General features: G+C 62.8%; 1 protein-coding gene across 4 annotated transcripts in view; it reads right to left on the minus strand.

Annotated features, from left to right (window-relative positions):
• LRP1 (LDL receptor related protein 1) overlaps nucleotides 1-18,880 on the minus strand; it is an 89,607-nt gene that overhangs the window by 17,831 nt on the left and 52,896 nt on the right. For 3 of the 4 annotated variants that reach the window (XR_013942586.1, XM_080570889.1, XM_080570887.1), the window contains 31 exons: nucleotides 16,843-17,010; nucleotides 16,284-16,466; nucleotides 15,913-16,113; nucleotides 15,587-15,832; nucleotides 14,793-14,990; nucleotides 14,119-14,323; nucleotides 13,846-14,010; nucleotides 13,171-13,415; nucleotides 12,923-13,054; nucleotides 12,573-12,800; nucleotides 12,252-12,426; nucleotides 11,529-11,623; nucleotides 11,270-11,419; nucleotides 10,862-11,002; nucleotides 10,609-10,737; nucleotides 9,175-9,306; nucleotides 8,766-8,900; nucleotides 8,560-8,689; nucleotides 7,870-7,996; nucleotides 7,466-7,617; nucleotides 7,201-7,325; nucleotides 5,826-6,197; nucleotides 4,441-4,630; nucleotides 3,896-4,100; nucleotides 3,516-3,708; nucleotides 2,964-3,089; nucleotides 2,732-2,860; nucleotides 2,129-2,248; nucleotides 1,351-1,464; nucleotides 744-893; nucleotides 452-586 (listed from right to left, as the gene is read on the minus strand). Coding sequence is in view for 3 of the 4 variants with exons in the window: in XM_080570889.1 (XP_080427015.1) it covers nucleotides 452-586; nucleotides 744-893; nucleotides 1,351-1,464; nucleotides 2,129-2,248; nucleotides 2,732-2,860; nucleotides 2,964-3,089; nucleotides 3,516-3,708; nucleotides 3,896-4,100; nucleotides 4,441-4,630; nucleotides 5,826-6,197; nucleotides 7,201-7,325; nucleotides 7,466-7,617; nucleotides 7,870-7,996; nucleotides 8,560-8,689; nucleotides 8,766-8,900; nucleotides 9,175-9,306; nucleotides 10,609-10,737; nucleotides 10,862-11,002; nucleotides 11,270-11,419; nucleotides 11,529-11,623; nucleotides 12,252-12,426; nucleotides 12,573-12,800; nucleotides 12,923-13,054; nucleotides 13,171-13,415; nucleotides 13,846-14,010; nucleotides 14,119-14,323; nucleotides 14,793-14,990; nucleotides 15,587-15,832; nucleotides 15,913-16,113; nucleotides 16,284-16,466; nucleotides 16,843-17,010 (5,196 nt within the window). In the remaining variant the exon portion in view is untranslated. The remainder of the gene's footprint in view (nucleotides 1-451; nucleotides 587-743; nucleotides 894-1,350; nucleotides 1,465-2,128; nucleotides 2,249-2,731; nucleotides 2,861-2,963; nucleotides 3,090-3,515; nucleotides 3,709-3,895; nucleotides 4,101-4,440; nucleotides 4,631-5,825; nucleotides 6,198-7,200; nucleotides 7,326-7,465; nucleotides 7,618-7,869; nucleotides 7,997-8,559; nucleotides 8,690-8,765; nucleotides 8,901-9,174; nucleotides 9,307-10,608; nucleotides 10,738-10,861; nucleotides 11,003-11,269; nucleotides 11,420-11,528; nucleotides 11,624-12,251; nucleotides 12,427-12,572; nucleotides 12,801-12,922; nucleotides 13,055-13,170; nucleotides 13,416-13,845; nucleotides 14,011-14,118; nucleotides 14,324-14,792; nucleotides 14,991-15,586; nucleotides 15,833-15,912; nucleotides 16,114-16,283; nucleotides 16,467-16,842; nucleotides 17,011-18,880) is intronic. The other variant, XM_080570888.1, reaches the window with a different exon arrangement.

Genomic DNA, 18,880 nt, shown 5'->3' on the forward strand with positions numbered 1-18,880 from the left:
CAGCAGGACGGACGCAGCAGCAGCACGTGGCCGGGCTGAGCCAGCTGGGTGCTAGGGCTGGTGCTGGCGATCCTGCTTGCCCAGACTTGGCAGTGCCCCCATGTGGGATTCCCTGCTCTGGAGCTGGAGGGGGGGTTCCCAGTTCCTGGGTACTGTTGGGGGTTTGTTCAGGGAGGTTGGAACAAAATCCATCACTCAAATGAGCTGTAACCGGGCACCCCTGAAGTGACTATGGATACGTGCACATGCTGAGCAAAGAAACGTGCAAGGACATTTGTTTTGGTCACGGTTAAAAGTCTGCGCCTGTGGAATAACACCACAAAGAGGAAGAATCTGGAATCTGGTTCTTGGCCAAGGGATCTTGGAGAGAGGAGAGGTTCCTGCCTCCCTCTGTGCTCTGCCTGCTCTTACCACCCCACGCAACGGCCCCTGAGTCCCTTGCTCTCCCCACCCTGCCGCTCACTGCAGTGAGTCTCGTCTTCTCCATTCTCGCAGTCGTCCTCTTTGTCACAGGTCCAAGTCATGGGGATGCACCTCCCGCTTGGGCAGGCAAAGTAATTGGCTGGACATCTGGGTTCCCTCCCACCTGGTTTGGGAAGAAAACGTCCGTAAGCTTGGTGGCACAGCCCCCCGCTGCCCAGTGGGACCCCAAAGGGAGCACCTGGCTGGAGAGACAGTGCGACACCCACGTCTGGGGCCGGAGCCCAGCCCGCACTCCCCACTCCTTGCCCCGCTGCTCTCACCAGGGCAGTTGCGCTCGTCTGAGTAGTCTCCGCAGTCGTTTGCTCCGTCGCACACCCAGCTCGGTGCATAGCACAGGGAGGTGTGTTCGCACTTCTGGAACGTGGTCCCCTTCACCCCCAGCTTGAAGTAGCCACTGCAGTCAGTGGCGGCTGCAAGAAAGCACAGCACAAGCCCCGCTGACGGCCCTCAGCTCCGGCTCCCGCTGCCGGCACAAGCCCTGCGCGCCCCACATTGGCACAGGGCAGCCTCTGACCCACGGGTCAGAGCCCCAAGCTGCTGGAACAACGCTGGCTCTTGGCACCTCACAAGGCTCCTCTGACGGCTGTGGGGTGGTGAGAGGCTGAGCAGCATGCAGGTGGGCTGAAGTGACAGGGACTAGGGTGGCTCCCAGCAGAGGGAATAACCTGGGCAAGCCTCTGCTGGTTGGGGAGGAATCAGGAGCTCGCTCCTGCCCCGACTCAGCACCATTCCCGTAGACCACAAGGCAATACAGGGCCCCAGCACCCCAGCCCACAGACATGGAGGGCGGAAGCATCTCCAAAGAAGCGACAGCAGGTCAGAGCTGGGGAGGCAGCAGGAAGAACAGCACACAGTCAGGGCACTCACTGCAGTTCATTTCATCCGAAGCGTCCTCACAGTCGATGAACTGGTTGCAGCGGCTTGAATTGCCAATGCAGGTCCCATCCCGGCAGCGGAACTCGGTAGCAGCGCAGCTGGTTTCTGCAACGAGGGGGAAGCCCCCGCAGAGGATGAGGCTGGGCTGGGGACCCAGCGTGCACAGCCACCCCACTGGCAGCGTGGCATGCGCACACCCAGCCCAGCACAGCCACAGACCATCGATCCTGCGCTCCCAGGTCTATGTCCCCTCTCGATGGAGACCTGGCTGCCTTCTGGCTCATGGACTCCACCTGCCACATCTGAACTTGTCTGCTGAGCTGGCCTTTCGCTAGCAGGCCTGGGCGGGCTCAGAGACGAGCATAACCTCCACAGGCAGTTCTAAAGCAAGCAGCCAGGCTCCTACAAAGCTGCAGCTCCGAACGGATGCCGCCCTTGGCGTGCTTGCGTGCCCTTTTCTCAGGAGTGCAGAAGTGGGGAGCAGTGATGCTGCACCTCGCCTCTGCCTCGTGTTCTCCCCACATCTCAAACCGCTATTTGCACCTAGCTCCGGGTGTTGCGCTGCCATTTGTGGGAGTTCCTCCTCCCAGCTATCAGGGAATGAGTCTGACAAAGCGGTGCAGTGGAAGTATGATTTAGACCTTGACCCTCCATCAAGCCCCAGCTCTGCTCTGATCCCGTCAAGCTGAAGGTAACCCTTTCCCGACGCCTCTGTCCCTGTCCCAGACAGCTGACGGAGCCCTGGCAGGGAGCCAGGCAGCCTGCTTACTGTTGCAGGGCACTTCGTCCGAGTTGTCCCCGCAGTCATCCACGCCGTTGCACCAGTAGCGGCTGGCGATGCAGCGCCCGTTCATGCAGTGCAGGTAGCCCTTCTTGCACTTGCGGCTGCCTGCGAGAGAGAAAGGATGGTGAGCGCCAGGGGAGAGCCAGAGCAGCCGGGCTTGTCAGCGACTTGGGACCTTCAGCAGAGGAGAAACTGCACAAGCACGATTAGGAAACAGATTCCCTTGCGCTGTCCTGGCAACATCACTGCGTTAAGCTTGGCCCTTGCCCAGCAGAGATCCTCTCTGGCTGCAGAGCAAGGGTTGCTGTCAGAATAAGGGTGCTGTAAACCCCATCAGGACGGCTCCAGGTGTCCCCTTCTCCACCTGTCCCCTGTGCCCCCAGAAGAAAGTTCTGGAGCCCTTAAAGCCTGGCTGGTCCCAGCCTTGGGAGGGCAAAAGGGATGAAGAGCACCAGAGGGACACGAAAAGACGCCCATCCACGGCACCCAGGAGCCCCGGCACCCTTTGCCTGGTGGAGCTGACAGCTCGAGCGGGGTGCCTGTGCGCGTGCGTGTGTGCGAGCAAAGCAGCAAGAGGAGGAACCTTACTGCAGTAGGACTGCTTCTCGTCTGACTTGTCCTTGCAGTGGACCACGCCATCGCAGGTCCGGCTGAAGTCAATGCAGTCGCCGTTGCCACACTCAAACTCGTCGTGCATGTTGCAGGTGGAGTTCAGGGCTGCGGGGAGTGCGAGGAGAGTCAGCTCCGCCAGGAGGAGCAGGGCCCCTCTTCCTCCACCCCTTCCCATCCCACCAGCTGCTGGCTTCCACCTCCCCTCCACCTTTGCAGGTGAAATCCTCCTGCAGGACGCGCTCGCCGCGGCAGGAGCAGTTGACATGTCCTTTGGGCGTCAGCAGGCAGAGGTCCTGACAGCCACTGTTGTTCACCCTGCATGGGGACAGCTCACCTAGGAGAGACAGAGCAGTCACGCCGGGGACAACCCCAGCAGTCCCCTCCCCTTGTCCTCCCTGCGGGGGGATAGGAAAGGTGCGGGCTCCTCCTTGGGCCCTTCTAACAGGGCTATGGGGGGGATGCACGTGTTTGGGAGCAGCCAGTCTCCCCAGAGCTTGCAAGGAGGATGTCCTGGGAAAGGCACACGTGGGGAAAATTCCCTCTCCAGCCTGCACAGGGCTTGGAGATGGACGTGCCTCGGGCGTGAGGGTCAACAAGGGACGATCACAGGACAGAAGGGACACGGGGTGGAGTTGCAGAGCTGTTTGGCAGGGGGGATGAGAAGCGCAGGGGAGGGGGGCAGAGGCCTGGCTGGGGCAGCAAACGGGGGCGCACGGTGGCAAGGCCACGGGGTGGCGGGTGGGGTGTGGGGTGTCCTTACAGCTGTCGGTGTCGTTGGCCACGGCGATGATGCCCATGGGCTGCTGGGGGATGTCCACGCGCAGAAGCTTCATGTCAGTGCCCACGTACTTGTTAGCTCGCTGCACAGCCCTGCGCACCCAGTCTGTCCAGAAGATGTAATCGCCATAGACAGCCAGGCCAAAGGGGTGCACGGGCTCCGATTTCAGGATCACCTGCCAGACATCGGCAAAATATGAGCACGAGGGAACCTGGCTACAGGACAGCCCCCAGCGCTGCCCCGACCGCAGCCTGTCCCCGTCTGTTTGCGCTGGGGGAAGCCCAATGCCCCCGTGCCAGGGGAACAGCTCTGCTCCAGCACCCTTCACCCTCATCCCCGACGCCTGCCAGGTCTGGACTCACGTGGCGATGGGAGCCATCATATTCACAGCGCTCGATTTTGTCCAGCGTGGCATCAGAGAAGTAAATCTTCTCAGCCCTGTGGTCAATGGCCAGCCCGTTGGGTGTCCGTATGTCCTGGTCGATGATTATGAGGACGTTGGAACCAGACAGGGTGGCACGCATGATGCTGGGGTGCTGCTCGTTCCAGTTGGTCCAGAACATCAGGCTGGAAGGGAAGGGACACGGAACACCTTTGCAAACCTCAGCTCTCTGCCACATGTTCGGCTCAACCCGCCCCTCTGCTGCCTAAGGGTTTCCAGGGCCTTTGGGATAGACGGGGACATCGTCCGCACATAGAGGGGGCAGGAGGGGGATGAACGAGGACACAATCGCCAGCTGGACAGCGTGGTACTCCCCGTACCGGGATGTGCAGGGAGGGACAGGGCCTTTCCTTCCTGGGGTCTGATGTGCTCTGCTGGGAGCCAGCGCCTGTCCCGCAGGAGGGGGTCTGGGTCCCTTGGACCCTGCGGGCTGACAGACCCGGCGGGGGCGACGCCACCACTCACTTCTGGCACTCATCCAGCACGAAGGCGCGCGGGTGGTCGTCTCCCGACATGGTGATCACCGTCTCCCTCTCAAAAGCCCCCAGGCGGCTCTGATCCACGGTGTGGCGGGTGATGGTGGAAGTGGTGTAGCTCGTCCAGTACAGTGTGTCCCAGCCGCGGTGGTACGCCAGCCCCTCCACCGAGCCCACGTCTGCAGGGCGAGAGGATGGGCAAGGGTGAGGCTCTGGCCCAGGATTGCCTCCAGCCCCTTGCTCCTGCAAGGCTCCTTCCACGCAGCCAGTGCCAACCGTGATGCTCAGCCTGGGCTTACTGCTTTTAATTACACCCCAAAACATCTCTCAGAGGCACTGGCTGCTTGTTAGCACTGCACCAGTGCAACAGCGCGGGGCAATAAAGAGGGAACTCAGCAGGATAGGGCTGGTGGTTGGACATGCAAGTGAACCAAGGTCCCAGAAGACCTCAGGAGACCCCTGAGCAGAGCTTTGCTACAGATCAGGTAGCTACATCTCCTTGTCAGAAGGCTGAGGAACATTCACCTATGATGAAACAAAGACTTCAACTTGGCTTTCAAGCCAGGGCTCTACTCGTCTTTCCCACAGGGGCTGGCCTTGCTTTTGGTCTCCTTCTTCCTGCAATCTGATGCTGCAGTGCTCAGAAACTCACTCACGGTGTCTGCTCCCACTTCTAGGGACGGGAGAACCGAGGCCCAGAGGTGACGAGATAAACTTGAACTGCGCACCCATCCTTCCTCCCCATTAATGATCAACAAAAGGCTTAATGAACCAGCTACAAAAGACGGGACCTGCTCTCCTGATCTCAGTAGTAAAAGCTATCTCGAGTGCCAAATGTAAATACAGTCATTAGTGAGCACATTTATAACCCTTGCTGGAGGTTTTCCCTAGCGATGCAGAGCAACAGACACGGTCTTTTCAACAGCTGTAGGAGCCAATAAAACTAATCAAGTGCAAACCAAGGGCTTTGAGGTGAAGACAGGGCCAGGCTGTGGCAAGGTTTGCTCAGCCTTGATGGGTCTGTCTTGGAAGTGAAGTGCAAACATAGAGCAGATCCCAAGTTTGCTGCAGTGTCTTGTTTCTAGAGCAAAGCACACCCACATGCACGCCTAAGCCTCGTGATACGCTTTCCTTGCCAGAACAAGCTCTGCAACTGCTCCTTGCATCCACGTCCTCTACCACAGAAGAGGCTGCTGCCACTTCTAGAGGCTCCAGTAGAAGATTTCCCAGCTGAACTCTTGGCAACTGTCACTCAAAATGCCTCTCAAAAGCACCAAGGAACGTTAACAGGAAAACAAACCCTTGGGTGAAGTAAGAGGGTGTTCAGGAGGAAGCAGAAAAGGGGTCTGAGGGCAGATGCCCTGGGACACTCACTCTCCACAATGGTCTTGCGTCCCGTGCCGTCGTCATTGATCTGCTGGATGTTGCCGAAGTGGATGTCGCTGTAGAAGATGCGGTTGCTGCCCTTGGAGCCATAACGGTAGTCGAAGGCCAGGGCGATGACGTTCTTCATGTGCTCTGCATCCTCGAAGGGCTTGATGGGCGCGTTGAGGTTGTTCTCATCCGACAGGTGGATGCTCTTGAGGATGGTGCGCTCCGAGTACAGCAGGTAGCCGTCGTAGTCCCGGCAGCTCACGCCGTCCTCAGACAGCATGCCGTGGGCGCAGGCGCACGTCCGCTGCCCGCCGCCCCGGAACAGGCAGAGCTGCTGGCAGCCCCCGTTGTTCTGGGCACAGATGTTGGTGCCTGGGCAGAAGAGAGGGGAGCTCAGAGGACTGCGCGGGAGATCACAGAATCACAGAACGGCCTGGGTTGAAAAGGACCTTAAAGATCATCTAGTTTCAAACCCCCTGCTCCGGGCAGGGTTGACAACCGCTAGAGCAGGCTGCCCAGAGCCGCATCCAGCCTGGCCTCGAATGCCTCCAGGGATGGGGCATCCACAACCTCCCTGGGCAACCCGTCCCAGTGCCTCACCACCCTCTGAGGGAAAAACTTGCTCCTAATATCTAACCTAAATCTCCCCTGTCTTAGTTTAAAACCGTTTTAGTTTAAATAGTTTAAAACCACTTAGTTTAAAACCATTCCCCCTTGTCCTATCACTATCAACACATACAGACAGGCGTTCCCCGTCGTGTTTATACGCTCCCTTCAGGTACTGGAAGGCCGCAGTGAGGTCTCCCCGGAGCCTTCTCTTCTCCAAGCTAAACGAGCCCAGTTCCCTCAACCTTTCTGCAGAGGAGAGGTGCTCCAGCCCTCTGATCGTCCTAGTGGCCCTCCTCTGGACCCGTTCCAAGAGCTCCGCATCCGTTTTGTGCTGGGGGCCCCAGGCCTGCCCGCAGTGCTCCAGGTGGGGTCTCACAAGAGCAGAGGGGAACAATCACTCCCCTCTCCCTGCTGCCCGCCCCTCCGTTGATGCAGCCCGGGATACAGTCGGCCTCCCGGGCTGCAAGCACTCACTGCCGGCTCACGTCCAGCTTCTCGTCCATCAGGACCCCCAAGTCCTTCTCCGCGGGACTTCCCACTCTCCACCCGAGTTCCCACTTGGCAGCTTTGCACCTCTGCCCCTGCTCCCAGAGGAAGCAGGTGAAGAGGGCTCAGCCCACTGCATTTTTCTTCCGCATGCTCTTTCTCGAGGACACAGCAGCCTGTTTGTTTCCTTCCCCCACCTCGCATCCGCCCGTCGTACCCAGCCCAGCCAGCAGCGGGTGCTGAGCGGTGCCGCAGCAGGGTGCTCAGCTCCCCGACATACCCTTCTGCCTGGCCCGGTTGAAGACTTTGATGTCCTTGAGCTGCACGCCGATCCCCGTCCGCAGGGACACCGATTCAGTAGCATTGTCCTTGCTGCCTCTTTTAATGGAGCCGTTCGCATGAGTCCTAAAAAAGAGAATCGCTGAGCGAGTGACGTGGGGCGCTGCTCCGAACCTGTCCCCCAGCACCCCCAGCTCCCCTCGTCTGCCTCATGAAGCCAGCGCCCAGAGCACCCCCAGCACCACGGGGCCCGCCAGGAGCCGTACCTGTCACTCCAGTAAATGTAGTCCTCAAAGACAGACACCGAGAACATGTCCATGTTGTTGCTGGACAGGACGACCTCACGGTTTTCTCCCGTCTCCAGGTCAATTCGCTCAATCTTGTCGGTCCGGGCATCGCACCAGTACAGCTTCCCGTCCTGAGGAACCAGCCCAGTCGGCAACACGAGCGCACAGACCCTAAAACACGCTCCACGCCTCCCACCACACCCAGCAGAAGGCCCTAGGGTTTGGAAGACCACCCCGGACCATTTCCCCTATGCTGGAGAGGAGCCTCCAGCACCCTGCGGAGGGCAGGCAGGTCCCCCAAAGGCCCGGCTGCTGAGACCCTTCCTGCGGGCCCTGCGCAGTCCTCGCCAGGCCCTGGGTCGGCCCCCAGGTGGCTGCCGTACCTCATAGTCGACGGATATCCCGTTGGGCCAGCTGATGCTGACGTTGACCAGCACCATGCGCTCGGTCCCGTCCAGGCGGGACCGCTCGATGCGGGGGTACTGCCCCCACTCTGTCCAGAACAGGTACCTGCGGGAGGGCGACAGGGACGTGACCACGGGGCCGGCCAGCAGCGGCAGCCTTGGACGAACACCTCTCTCCCTCCCTCCTCCGTGCCAGGGCCTAAACGCGGTCCCCTGGTGAGCAGCCAGCCTCCCGGACACCAAGGACTCGCCGCCCGCACTGTGCCGGGGAAGGAGTGCTGCATTATGGCTGGATGCGGCCCAGGAACCAGCCCCGCGTGCCAGGCACTTAAGGCACCGTTCTCCGTCCTTCCCCTTCCCTCTCCTCTCTCAGTGGCACTGCCCAAAGCCGGAGCCATCCTGGGGAGGCTCCACTCAGGTTTTCTGAGGTGCCTGGCACCCACGAGGTCAAGGGGTGCTGCTGGGAAGCAAGCTCAGCACGTTGCTGAAGGGGCAGGGAGACCCAAGGGGTTCGGATCTCCTTGGTGCGGCGCAAGGCAGGAGACCCACGAGTCCCGCTTCTCTGCTGCACGCAAACCCCAAAGGTGCCTCGGGAGGGGTGGCAGGGGTCCCAGCGCACGCCCACCCTCCCCAGCAGCCCTCTCCAGGCGGCTTTGCGCAGTCCCTCACCCCTTCTCCGGGTGGACCGTGATGGCCCGCGGCTTGTCCAGCCCCTGGGAGATCACCACGTAGCGGAAGGACCCGTTCAGCCTGGCCACCTCAATGACATCGAAACCCTGGTCTGTCCAGTAGATGTTTCCTGCGGAGAGGGTCAGTGAGCACCTCGTGCCTCCCACTCCCCCGCCGCCCCCTCCCTGCCTGCCCACCCCCCTCACCTGCGATCCAGTCCACGGCGATGCCCTCCACGCGGCCGATGCCGTTGGTGACTACGTCCTCCCGCCACGTCTGGTCCCTCTTGGCCCGGCTGATGGTGCTCAGCCCCATGTCCACCCAGTATATGGTGTCGTTCTCTGAGGGGGGCCAGGTGGGAGGGCTCCCATCAGCGACCGCCTTGGGACTGCCCAAGGACAGCGCAGACCTGGGCTGAGCTGCACCCCACAGCCCCAGCATGGGGACCTGAGCCCCCTCGGCCGGACAGGACGTGCTCTGGGGCAGGTGCTGCCATACTGGCGCGGGGCGACCACCCCTCCTGCCCTGTTCTCCCCTGCCCCAACCCCGCCAGCCCTTGGTTGGCCCCCACAGCAGAGGCAAGCCCCGGTGTCCCGCTCTTAGATCGCACGTCACCTGCGTGGAAGTCAATCCCCACAGCCAGCGAGGTCCCCGACACGGGCACGAGGGCATCCGACTTGTCGTTGGGGTCCAGGGGAATGCCGCGGATCCCCTCGTGGACCGAATACAGGAGGAAGGAGCCAACACCTGCGACAGAGACAGGGACAGTGAACGTCCCACCAACAGACCCAGTCCTTCAAGGGGCAGCCACAGCTCATGGAAAGCCACGCGACTGCAGCACCACGGAGGAGCAAACGCCCAGCAGGGCCGGTGCGAGGGCTCCACCCCGGCGCTACGGCAGCGCCCAGCATCCCCATCCCGGGCAGAGGGCCCAGGACAGCAGACGGACCAGCGGAGCAGCGCTGCCGGACACCGAGCACCTGCTCCTGCCCACGGTGCTGCAGCTCGGGCGTGCTACAAGAGCTTTGCAGCACCCTGGCTATGCATGATGGAGGGATGCTCCTGCTTCGCTTGGGTCTCTGCCTGAGAGGGGACTAAGCAGGATGAACTTACGGAGGAAAAGGTTATCCTCCCCTGATCGGGATGGGATGGTTTTCACCAACACAACAGGCAGGGGAAGGGATGGAAAATACTGCAGGAAAGAACCGAGAATTGATGCAGCCGGGCATGAGGCCCAGGACTGCTGGGCAGGAGAGGGTAAACAGCAGAAAAGCCCTTCCCGGCTTCACTCTGAACGGGGCTCTGACCCAGCAAGGTCCTGCCTAGCAGCTACTTGGAGGCTGCAAGTTCAGGAGGGGCCTGTTTAAGGGCTGCTGATCCCCACCAAAGCCTCTTTATGGGGTGCTGACCCGCTGAGGGACAGGGTTGGCACAAGTGCAGCCAGGACTCCTCCCAGAGCCGCCTCCAGCTGAGCGCTGGCAAAGGCTCTGCGCCGCATTTGGGTCAGGGCAGCGTTTGTTATGCAGTCCCTGCCCTGACCCAGATGGTGCGGCAACTTCGCCAGCCCCGTCCAAAAAGACCGAGAACATTTTGCACACAAACAGCCTTTGAGAGGCCCTGGCAGCAAACAGAGCGCGGGGGGGCTCTTTCCTCCTGAAGGTGACAGTGGCAAACTGGGCAGAGATTTGGGAACTGCAGGGCAAACGCTGCGGGAAGCAGCTGGGAGAAGCCGTTCGCTCCCGTCGGGGCAGGGAGACCGCACCGGGGGGGGACTGCAGTGGGGCCGAGGATTGGGACTGGGCAGCCCCGCGACTTCAGTGACCCGACCCCGCCACCGACAGCAAGCATTTCATCTCCCCTTTGAGAGCTTCTGCTTCAGCTCCCACCACGCAGCCGGTGCTGGATGAGGTGTTTACCACCCCCCATGCGGCACATGAGCCTCGGTGCCTGTCCTGCGAGCAGCTCGGCCCCATGGCGTGCTGGTAGAGCCACAGGGGTTCTGCTCCGAGGAGGGGCACACAGACACGGGGACGGGATGGGTGTGCTCACCTTCGCAGGACTGCTGTCCACTTTTCAGACTGTAGCCAGCAGTGCACATGCAGGACCGGGAGGTCTCCGAAGTGGGGAGGCAGAGCTGCGAGCAGTCGCCGTTATTCATGCTGCAGGGGTTGGTCCCAGCTAGCACGGAGAGAAGGAAGGGTAAGGGCTGGTGTGGGGCTGGGCGCAGGGGCCAGTGCTGAGACACGGGGGCTCTGAGCCCATCCCCAGCACCGCGGGCTCTCCACCAGGAACATGCGCTCACCCTGCTGAATGCTCTCGTCGTACACCTTCATGTGCATCACCAATGTGGTGCTGTTGCGCAGCACCGTCACCTCCGTCCCGTCCTTCTTGTTGCAGGTGCCCATCCTCTCCGAGGCCTGGTCAGCCCACCACAGCTTGTCCCCTGGGAGGAGGGGAGGCAGGAAGATGCAGCAGCTGTCCCCGTCCCCTCCCTCCCCAGCAGAAGAGCTCTTCCCCTAGCAGGGCAGAGCCGTGACTCCACGCAGATTTACATGCAGTGGCAGGGAAGGAGGGGGCTGAGCCCAGCCTTTAACCGAGCTGCATCCCCTCCGCAGCTGCTGGAGGTGGCAGCACGCAGCCTGTGCTCGGGCAGGGCCAGAAGAAAGGGCAAGGGCTTCCTGAACCACCCCATCACGCTGCCAGCTCTCACCCATGATGGCCAGCGCGGTCGCCTTGCTCAGCTGACCCTTCACAGACTCGATCACCTCCAGGTTGCTGCCATCCAGGTTGCATCTGTTGATGGTGCCGTTGCCAGAGCTGATCCAATACAGCTTGCTCTCCGGGTAGTCAATGGCCAGGCCTGGAAAGCAAGGGAGCCTCAGCGTCAAAAAGACACGAAGGGACTGTGGCCGTCCGGGAGGGCGATGCAGAGCAGACGGGGTGCCTGCGGGGCAGGGCGACATCCGTACCAACGGGCCCCTTCTGGTTGGTGAAGAGCAGCGTGCGGTTGCTGCCATCCATGTTGGCCACGCTGATGTTGTCCCCATCTGTCCAGTAGAGTTTCCTACAGCAGGGAGGGACCAGTGAGCACGCTGGGTCGAGCCCAAAGAGATGGCCCACACCTCTGTCCACCAGGAACTCCACTCTCCCAGCCTCCCCAACCCAGCCCCACCAGCACCCACCACCCCAGCGTGCTCGGCGGGCTCCCTCAGATCGGGCAGGCTGATGGCCTCGTCCACGGTGCCGCGCCTGGGATGGAGCCGGGTCACGCACACAGCCCAGCCCCGCAAAGCCCCGCGCGGTGCACGGTGCTGCAACCCCTGCTCTCTCGTGCACACCCAGAGCAGCACACGCTCACAGGTGCGCACGTATCCACAGCCTGTTCCTCACGTCGGCTCTCCTACACACGCATGCGTGTACTGGAGCGCAGCCCGCTCCTTCCCACACGCCGGCAGACGCACACCTCCTAAGCTGCAGCCCCATCTCCTCCTCTCACACCTCCTACATGCACTGACACACACGAAGCGCAACCTGTTCTCTCCTCCGCACCATGCACGTGCACTGCCAGGCGCGCTCACACGTGTGCCTGCACGCACTCCTTGTCCTTTGACGTTCTCAGCTCGAACCCTGGGCTGCTGGCGCCGCACGCCACCACCCCGAGCACCCCACCGCCGCTGCTGGATGAGACCCACCCTCTGAGGGGGTGAACCACCAGGCAGTGGGGCTTGTCCAGCCCCTGGATCACCGCGTTCTTGAAGGAGCCGTCCAGGCGGGCGACGTTGATCTGCTTTTTGTTGGCATCGTAGCTGGTCCAGAAGAGGTTTCTGGAAATCCAGTCTACAGAGAGGCCGTGGGCGTTGGGCAGGTCTGAAAGGCAACAGGAAGAGAGACAGGTTAGTTGTGAGGATGGGGATGGGACAGTGCTCAGGCCAAAGAAGAAGGCCAGTTTCATGGACCCGAAGCCTCCAGAGGCCCGGGAGCAGGCGCGCAGGGCAGCCATCTCCCGTGCCCACCTGCCGAGACAACGGTCTCCACGCCAGTGCCGTTGATGAAGGCTCTCTTGATGGTCTGGGTGCGCACATCAGACCAGTAAATGCGCTGCTCCAGGGCATCGTAGTCCACCACCGTGACGTTATCGATGTCGGGCACCGTGAAGGAGATGATGTAGTTGTAGTAGGGGTTGTCAATGTCCACGCCCCGGATCTCCATCTGCCGCGCGTACAGCAGGAACTTCTTAAACTCTGGGGAAAGGAGCGAGATGGGGCTGTGGTGGGACCTCAGCCAGCTCTGCACAGCTGGTCCGAAGCACTGGCGTGTCCTGCTCCCACCCGGACCCCGCGGGGAGCCCTGGGCACATCCCTACCGTAGCAGGTCATGTTGTCCTTGTCCAGCTTCATGAGGTGAGGGCAGGCACAGGACAGCGTACGGTTGTAGTTGATGAGGCAGAGGTGGGAGCACGGCCCTTTGCCCCCGTTGGCTTCACAGGGGTTAGGAGCTGCGAAAGGGACACAGAGTCAGAGGTGTCCGTGCCACCGGGGCCGCTGCCCGCGAGGGTCTCCCCGCAGCGCTCCCTGGCCATAGCACCGCTGCCGCTCCCCCGCCAGGCCTCACCCAGGGGCTGCCGGGAGGGGTGGTACACCTGCAGGTCGAACGGCTGCGTGTTGGTCCTCTGCACCACCGTGACGTTGTGCCCCGTCCATTTGTTGGCCTTGGCCAGCGTGTTGGTGCGCCAGTCGGTCCAGTAGACCTCGCCCCCATAGAGGGTGACGGCAAAGGGGTGCGACAGGTACTCGTGTCCCCGCAGCACCTCGATGTGCCCTGTCCCATCATACAGGGCTGAGTAGATGGCATCTGACCTGTGCCCAGCAGAGGCAGGGAGAGGGGGACAAGGCGTGAGACCCGGCAGGCAGCCGGGCAAGGGCCACCAGGCCCAGGTTTTTAATGGAACAGCCACAATCCGCAGAATCTAAGCAGCCTCCTCCTCTGCTCTGCGTAATGCTGCGGAGGAGGACGACCACCGAGTCACACCAGGGACTGCAGCCCCTGCAGCGGAGGAAACCCAGAGCAAAGGCTGGAAAACGTCACAGACACGAGCAGACCCCACAGAGCGAAGGCTTTTGCTCTGAGCCCAGAGGCCAAACGGCTGAACAACACAGAAGCCATTGGGAAGCTGCCAGAGCCGGGAGGGATGTGGAGGGGACAGCGACGCAGAGGGGACAGAGGCAGAGAAGCCTGTAGGAGCCGGGGCAGGGCTGAGGCGGCTGGACACGGGTGTCCTGGTCTGACCTGGCATCGATCCAGAGGATGCGCTTCTCCAGGTAGTCCACGGTGAGTCCGTTGGGCCAGCCCCCCGAGCCCGTCTCCTTGTGGATGGTGCGCCGGCCCGCGCCGCTCATGGAGGCAGCCTCGATGCGGGGCAGGCTGGCGTCCCAGTCCGTCCAGAAGAGGATCCTGGGGGGACACCGAGTGGGGACGGTCGGCGTGGGGACATGGGAGCACCGAGCTCTGCCTCCCCAGTGAGAGGTGGGGTGAGGTGCCCAATGTCCCCTCCTGCCTTACCCATAGCGGGGGTCCAGGGCGATGGCACGGGGATGCTCGATGTCCCCAGCCAGCAGCGTGGTCCGCATGGTGCCGTCCAGCTTGGCCACCTCAATCTGGTCCAGGTTGCTCTCCACCCAGTAGATATTGCCAGCGATCCAGTCCACAGCCAGGCCCTCGGGGGTGGCCAGCCCGTACTGGATCACCACCTCGAAGCTGGTCAGCGCTGCGGGGCACAGCACCAGGAGGGCTGAGGCTGGGGGCCTCCTCCCCAGCCCTCCCTCACCCTGAGCAGGTCCCCCTCAGCTCAGTCAGGGCTGATAGTGGGGGACACAGCTGCCATCTACGTCTTCCCCCAGCTGGCCCTGAACTGCCGGGGCTCAGCTCCACATCCGTGGTCCACAGGCTGGGCTCTGGCTGCCCCCCCACCAGGACTCCTCACAGCACCATCAGAAAGCACGAACAGGGTGGGGGCCTGGGCTTTGTGCTGGGCTGTAATTACTGCTAGGGAAGCGTTGGGAATGCTAATTGACTCCTACGTAATGAGTGGCTTTGGAGAGCAGAAAGGGATTGTTACAAGGGCTGGGGGCTCCAGCAGCTGCACCACCGGGAGCCTACCCCAGAAACGCACGCCTGCTTCTCCTTCCATCCGCCCGGCCCGTGCAAGCACGCTGTACGCCCCCAGGACTACGCACCCCCATTCTCAAGCAGCTTTCCCCTGTAGATCTTGTCCTCCACCACGTCAGTCCAGTACAGCGAGCTCTGGTTGAGGTGGAAGTCCAGGGCGATGGTGTTGCGCAGCCCGGGGACCAGGACGCTGTAGTCACCCCGGTGCAGGTCAATGCGGCGGATCTCGTGGCGGTTGGAGAATATAATGAATGGCTTGAAGGGGTCTGGGGAGAACAGGGCAGGCTCAGAATGGGACGTGGACAAGGTGGGAACTGAGTGGGACCGACGGCCCCCACACCTGCAGGCAGAAGCTGTCCCCAGCCCCGGTGCCCGCTGGGGGACCACCCGCAGCCCCTGGCTGAGCCAGCCAAAGGTGCCCCCACGCACTCCTCCCCACAGCCCTGGTCAGCCCACCACAGACCCCCAGCACAAACCGGAGCCACCACGTGCTGACCCCAGCCTCACCCAGGCTCTCACCCCCCTCTTCCCTCGCTTCCTCTGGCCTGGGACAATCTCCCCGTCCCCCCTCACTGTGCCGCTCTCCCCAGGCACCAGAACAGAGCTGCTTTCTTGTGCCACTAACCCCTCCTATGCCCCCAGAGCCTGGGTGAGCGCTGCACGAACAAGGCCAGCAAGGGCACACGTCAATTCCCCACTTGAAAGTCCCCCGGGCACACGGCCAGGGCTGGGCAGATCCCCCAGGACCAGCCGTGGTCCTCACGCTCTGCTCTGCTGCTGCCACCCCCATGCGAGCAGGGGCGGGGGGGGCAAGGCTGCGAGCCCCTGCAGCCCGCCTGCACCCGATCCCACCGGCACCCACCGAGACTGCGGCAGCTCTCGCCGTCAGGCTCCAGCATCCAGCCCTCGTAGCAGGAGCACTTGACATTGTACTTGTCCTGCTCGCACTTCTGGCTGCACTTGAGGTGCTTGGCGCAGTAGCTCTGGATCTGGCAGGTCTTGTTGTCTGCGCCCAGCTCCATCCCCAGGGGACAGGAGCACACGATGCCCTCGCCAGGGGCCACGGTGCAGTTGTGGCTGCAGCCACCGTTGTTCAAGGAGCACTGGTCTGTGGGGGGAGGACACGCTTGTCAGGTCCTTGTCCCCGCTCCCAGCTGGGGAAGCCCCCGCATCCCGGCCCCAGCTCACCGCAGAGCTCGCCCTCATCGGAGCCATCTCCGCAGTCGTCGGACCCGTCACAGAGCTTCTCGGGGGGCAGGCAGATGGAGGTGTTGTTGGCACAGGTGTGCGAGGGAGGTTTGCACACCAGCGACTCGCAGTTCTCCTCGTCCGAGTTGTCCTCACAGTCGCTGTCCCCATCACACACCCAGGCCTTGCTGATGCAGCGGGCTGGCAAAGCAAGAATGGCGACGATCAGACACGGAGGAGGCAGCATTTCAGGGCGCCCACGGTCCCCGCAGCTGGCACCACTCCGTCTCCCCTGTCCTCAGTGTCACCAAGCCCAGAGGTGGCCCCAGCCCCTGCTGCGGTCAGCAGAAGCTCCGCAGTTCCCCTCTCACCTGAATCCTTGCAGCCAAACTTGACGTTGGGGTCGCAGACGTGGGTGACCCCCTCGCAGTTCTTCTCGTCGCTGGAGTCCATGCAGTCCGTGTCGCCGTCGCAGCGCCAGCGCATGGGGATGCAGAGCCCGTCCAGCCGGCACTGGAACTCGTCAGTGTGGCAGCCCCCGGGCGGGCGCGTGGCTGGTGGGAGGCGATGCCCCGCTCACTGCCTTCACCCAGAGGAACTGGGAACCAGGAGGGCTTGGGGGGCAGGAGCGGGGCCAGCCGCTCGGCAGCAACGGGGGCACCCAGGGGTGCGGGAGGGGCGTGCGGGCACCCAGCAGGGGGGCAGAAGCTGCAGGGTTCCCTACTGGGGAGCAGGAGGCTGTGCCCAGGGCTCTCCAGCCACAAAGACAGCAGAACTGGTGCCGTGGGACATCTTTCCCCACCTCCCCTTTCCCCAGGTAGAGCCTGGAAAGGGGCAGCCCTGCCTGCATCCACCAAAGCGGGGACACGGGGCCGCAGCAGGCCAACAGCAAAGGTGCAGCCCAGCCCCGTCGTGGCCCGGGGGGCTCACCCTGGTTGGTGCAGTTGGCGTGAGTCTCGTCACTGTAGTCCCCACAGTCGTTGTCCCCGTCACACGTCCAGTGCACGGGGATGCAGCGCCCGCTGTTGCACTTGAACTGGTTGCTGGAGCAGGAGTGGCTGCAGCCTGCCTCGTCGCTGTTGTCCCCGCAGTCGTTGTCTGCAGAGGGGAGGGAGGGGAAGGGGGCTCAGCAAGCGCCCGGACCCCCAGGGGAGGGCTGGCGGAGGCACAGCGAGGGGAGAAAGGCAGAGACCCCCGCTAGAGGAGGTGGCGGGGGGAAGCGGGGAACAGCAGAGCTCAGACAGAGCACGTCGACAGACAGACGGACGGACAGACAGACAGACGCAGGGCGATGGGCAGCCCCTCCGGCGCTGGCTGCAGGATCTGAACAGAGAGCCCCCGGTGCCCGCCCGTCCTCCAGCCACCCCCCTGGCCCCCCAACATGCTCACCAGGCGCAGCCACAGCACCAGCAGCTCACAAAGAAAATGAAACACAGAAACTGCATAGATCAGCCATGTACCTGGGGAGGCTGGGAGGGCACCCAGCGCCGACGGGGGCCGCTCCGCTCCGGAGCGGGGAGCGGAGCTTGGGGGCAGCGTGGGGAGCGGAGCACCCCCATACGGGGTGCACCCGTGGGGAAACGGGGCTGGTACGGCCAATTGTGGGGTGCCAGCTTGCCTGCAAGGAATCCCAGCTCCCGCTGAGGGGCAGGTGGGAGATTTATCCTGGCACTGCTGTCACGCTGGCAATGTGGCCCCGACGCCCTGCCCTGCGCTCCCTGGGCTGCCAGGGCCACCAGTGGGGGCATGAGCTGGCCCGGCTTGCTGGAAGTACCAGGGGGCTCTGGAAGTAGCAGGGGGCTCTGCTCTGCGGCAGATGCCCACCTGAGCTCAGCAGAGGGCCTTCACCTCCCCCCGGACAGGGGTGCTCGGCCCGTGCCGCCCCAAGTGGGGACGATGGCCCCGGAGGCTGCGTTGTGGCTTTGCCAGGCAGCCCAGCTCCTGCAGCTCCAGGCCCTGAGCTCTCCGGGCTCCCTCTAGCAGGAGTTCCCAACCCACCGAGCGAGGTGAGCCGGGAGGCGCCGTGCCCACCATTCGCCTTCCCTCTCCTGCTGCTGGAGCGCAAGGGCCGCTGCCACCGCCTGCAGAACCAGCCCCAGGGGGCTGGCAGCACTCCGGAGGGGGCAGGTTTGGGGGGCTGCATGGGGCCAGGTTGGGGTCTGGTGCATGTTGATCTATGCACTAACCGGTAGGCTTTGGACAGTTCTTTTCGTCAGAGCCATCCCCACAATCTTTTTCTGAAACACAGAACCAACCAAGACAGGAGAGTGGGCACAATGACAAACAAAACAACACGACACGGCACACGCACAGAGAGCAGCACAGAGACGCCGGACGGGAACACCGACACGGAAAGGGACACACAGACGCTGCGCAGGCACGCCGGGCCGCTGGCGAGGGCAGATCAGAAGCAGCAGAGGGTGCAGGGGCCTGGGGGCAGCCCCCTTGTCACTGCAGCTCCTGCCCTGCGGGTGCACGGCGCCTGGCCGAGGCCGGCTTTCAGCTCTGCTGCCCAGCGGTGCTCCGTGCCAAGGCTGTCGCTTTTGCAAGCTGCTGACTGCAAGCACCTGTGGATTCCGGGGAACCCATGGCCCCTTCGTGGGGGTGGCTGGCCCAGGGGACGAGGCCACCTGCTCATGAGGACCTAGGGAGAGGCTTGCTCACACCCTGCGGCTCCCCGCTAACCCCCCGTACACCAGCAAGTGCACTCCGCAGTTCTAAACCCGCCTCGCCTGCTCTGAACCCACTAATTAAACCTAACAATGCAGAGCTGTTAGGAAGATCAAACTAAACCTGTGGGGAAGGAGGGCAGCCTTGGGGCAAACCCTTTTTTCCTAGCCCTGGCCCCAGAAGCGAGGGCAGACCTGAGCTTGCTGGGAGACCTCTTGTGCCTTCCTGGGGCTGCGGGACCCGGCTCAGCCCTGCCGCCAGCACAGGCCTGGAGCCGTGGGGCACAGCGTTCAGGGCA

The sequence above is a fragment of the Anser brachyrhynchus genome (genome assembly GCF_964034855.1).
Source record: "Anser brachyrhynchus genome assembly, chromosome: 29".
Classification (NCBI taxonomy): domain Eukaryota; kingdom Metazoa; phylum Chordata; class Aves; order Anseriformes; family Anatidae; genus Anser; species Anser brachyrhynchus.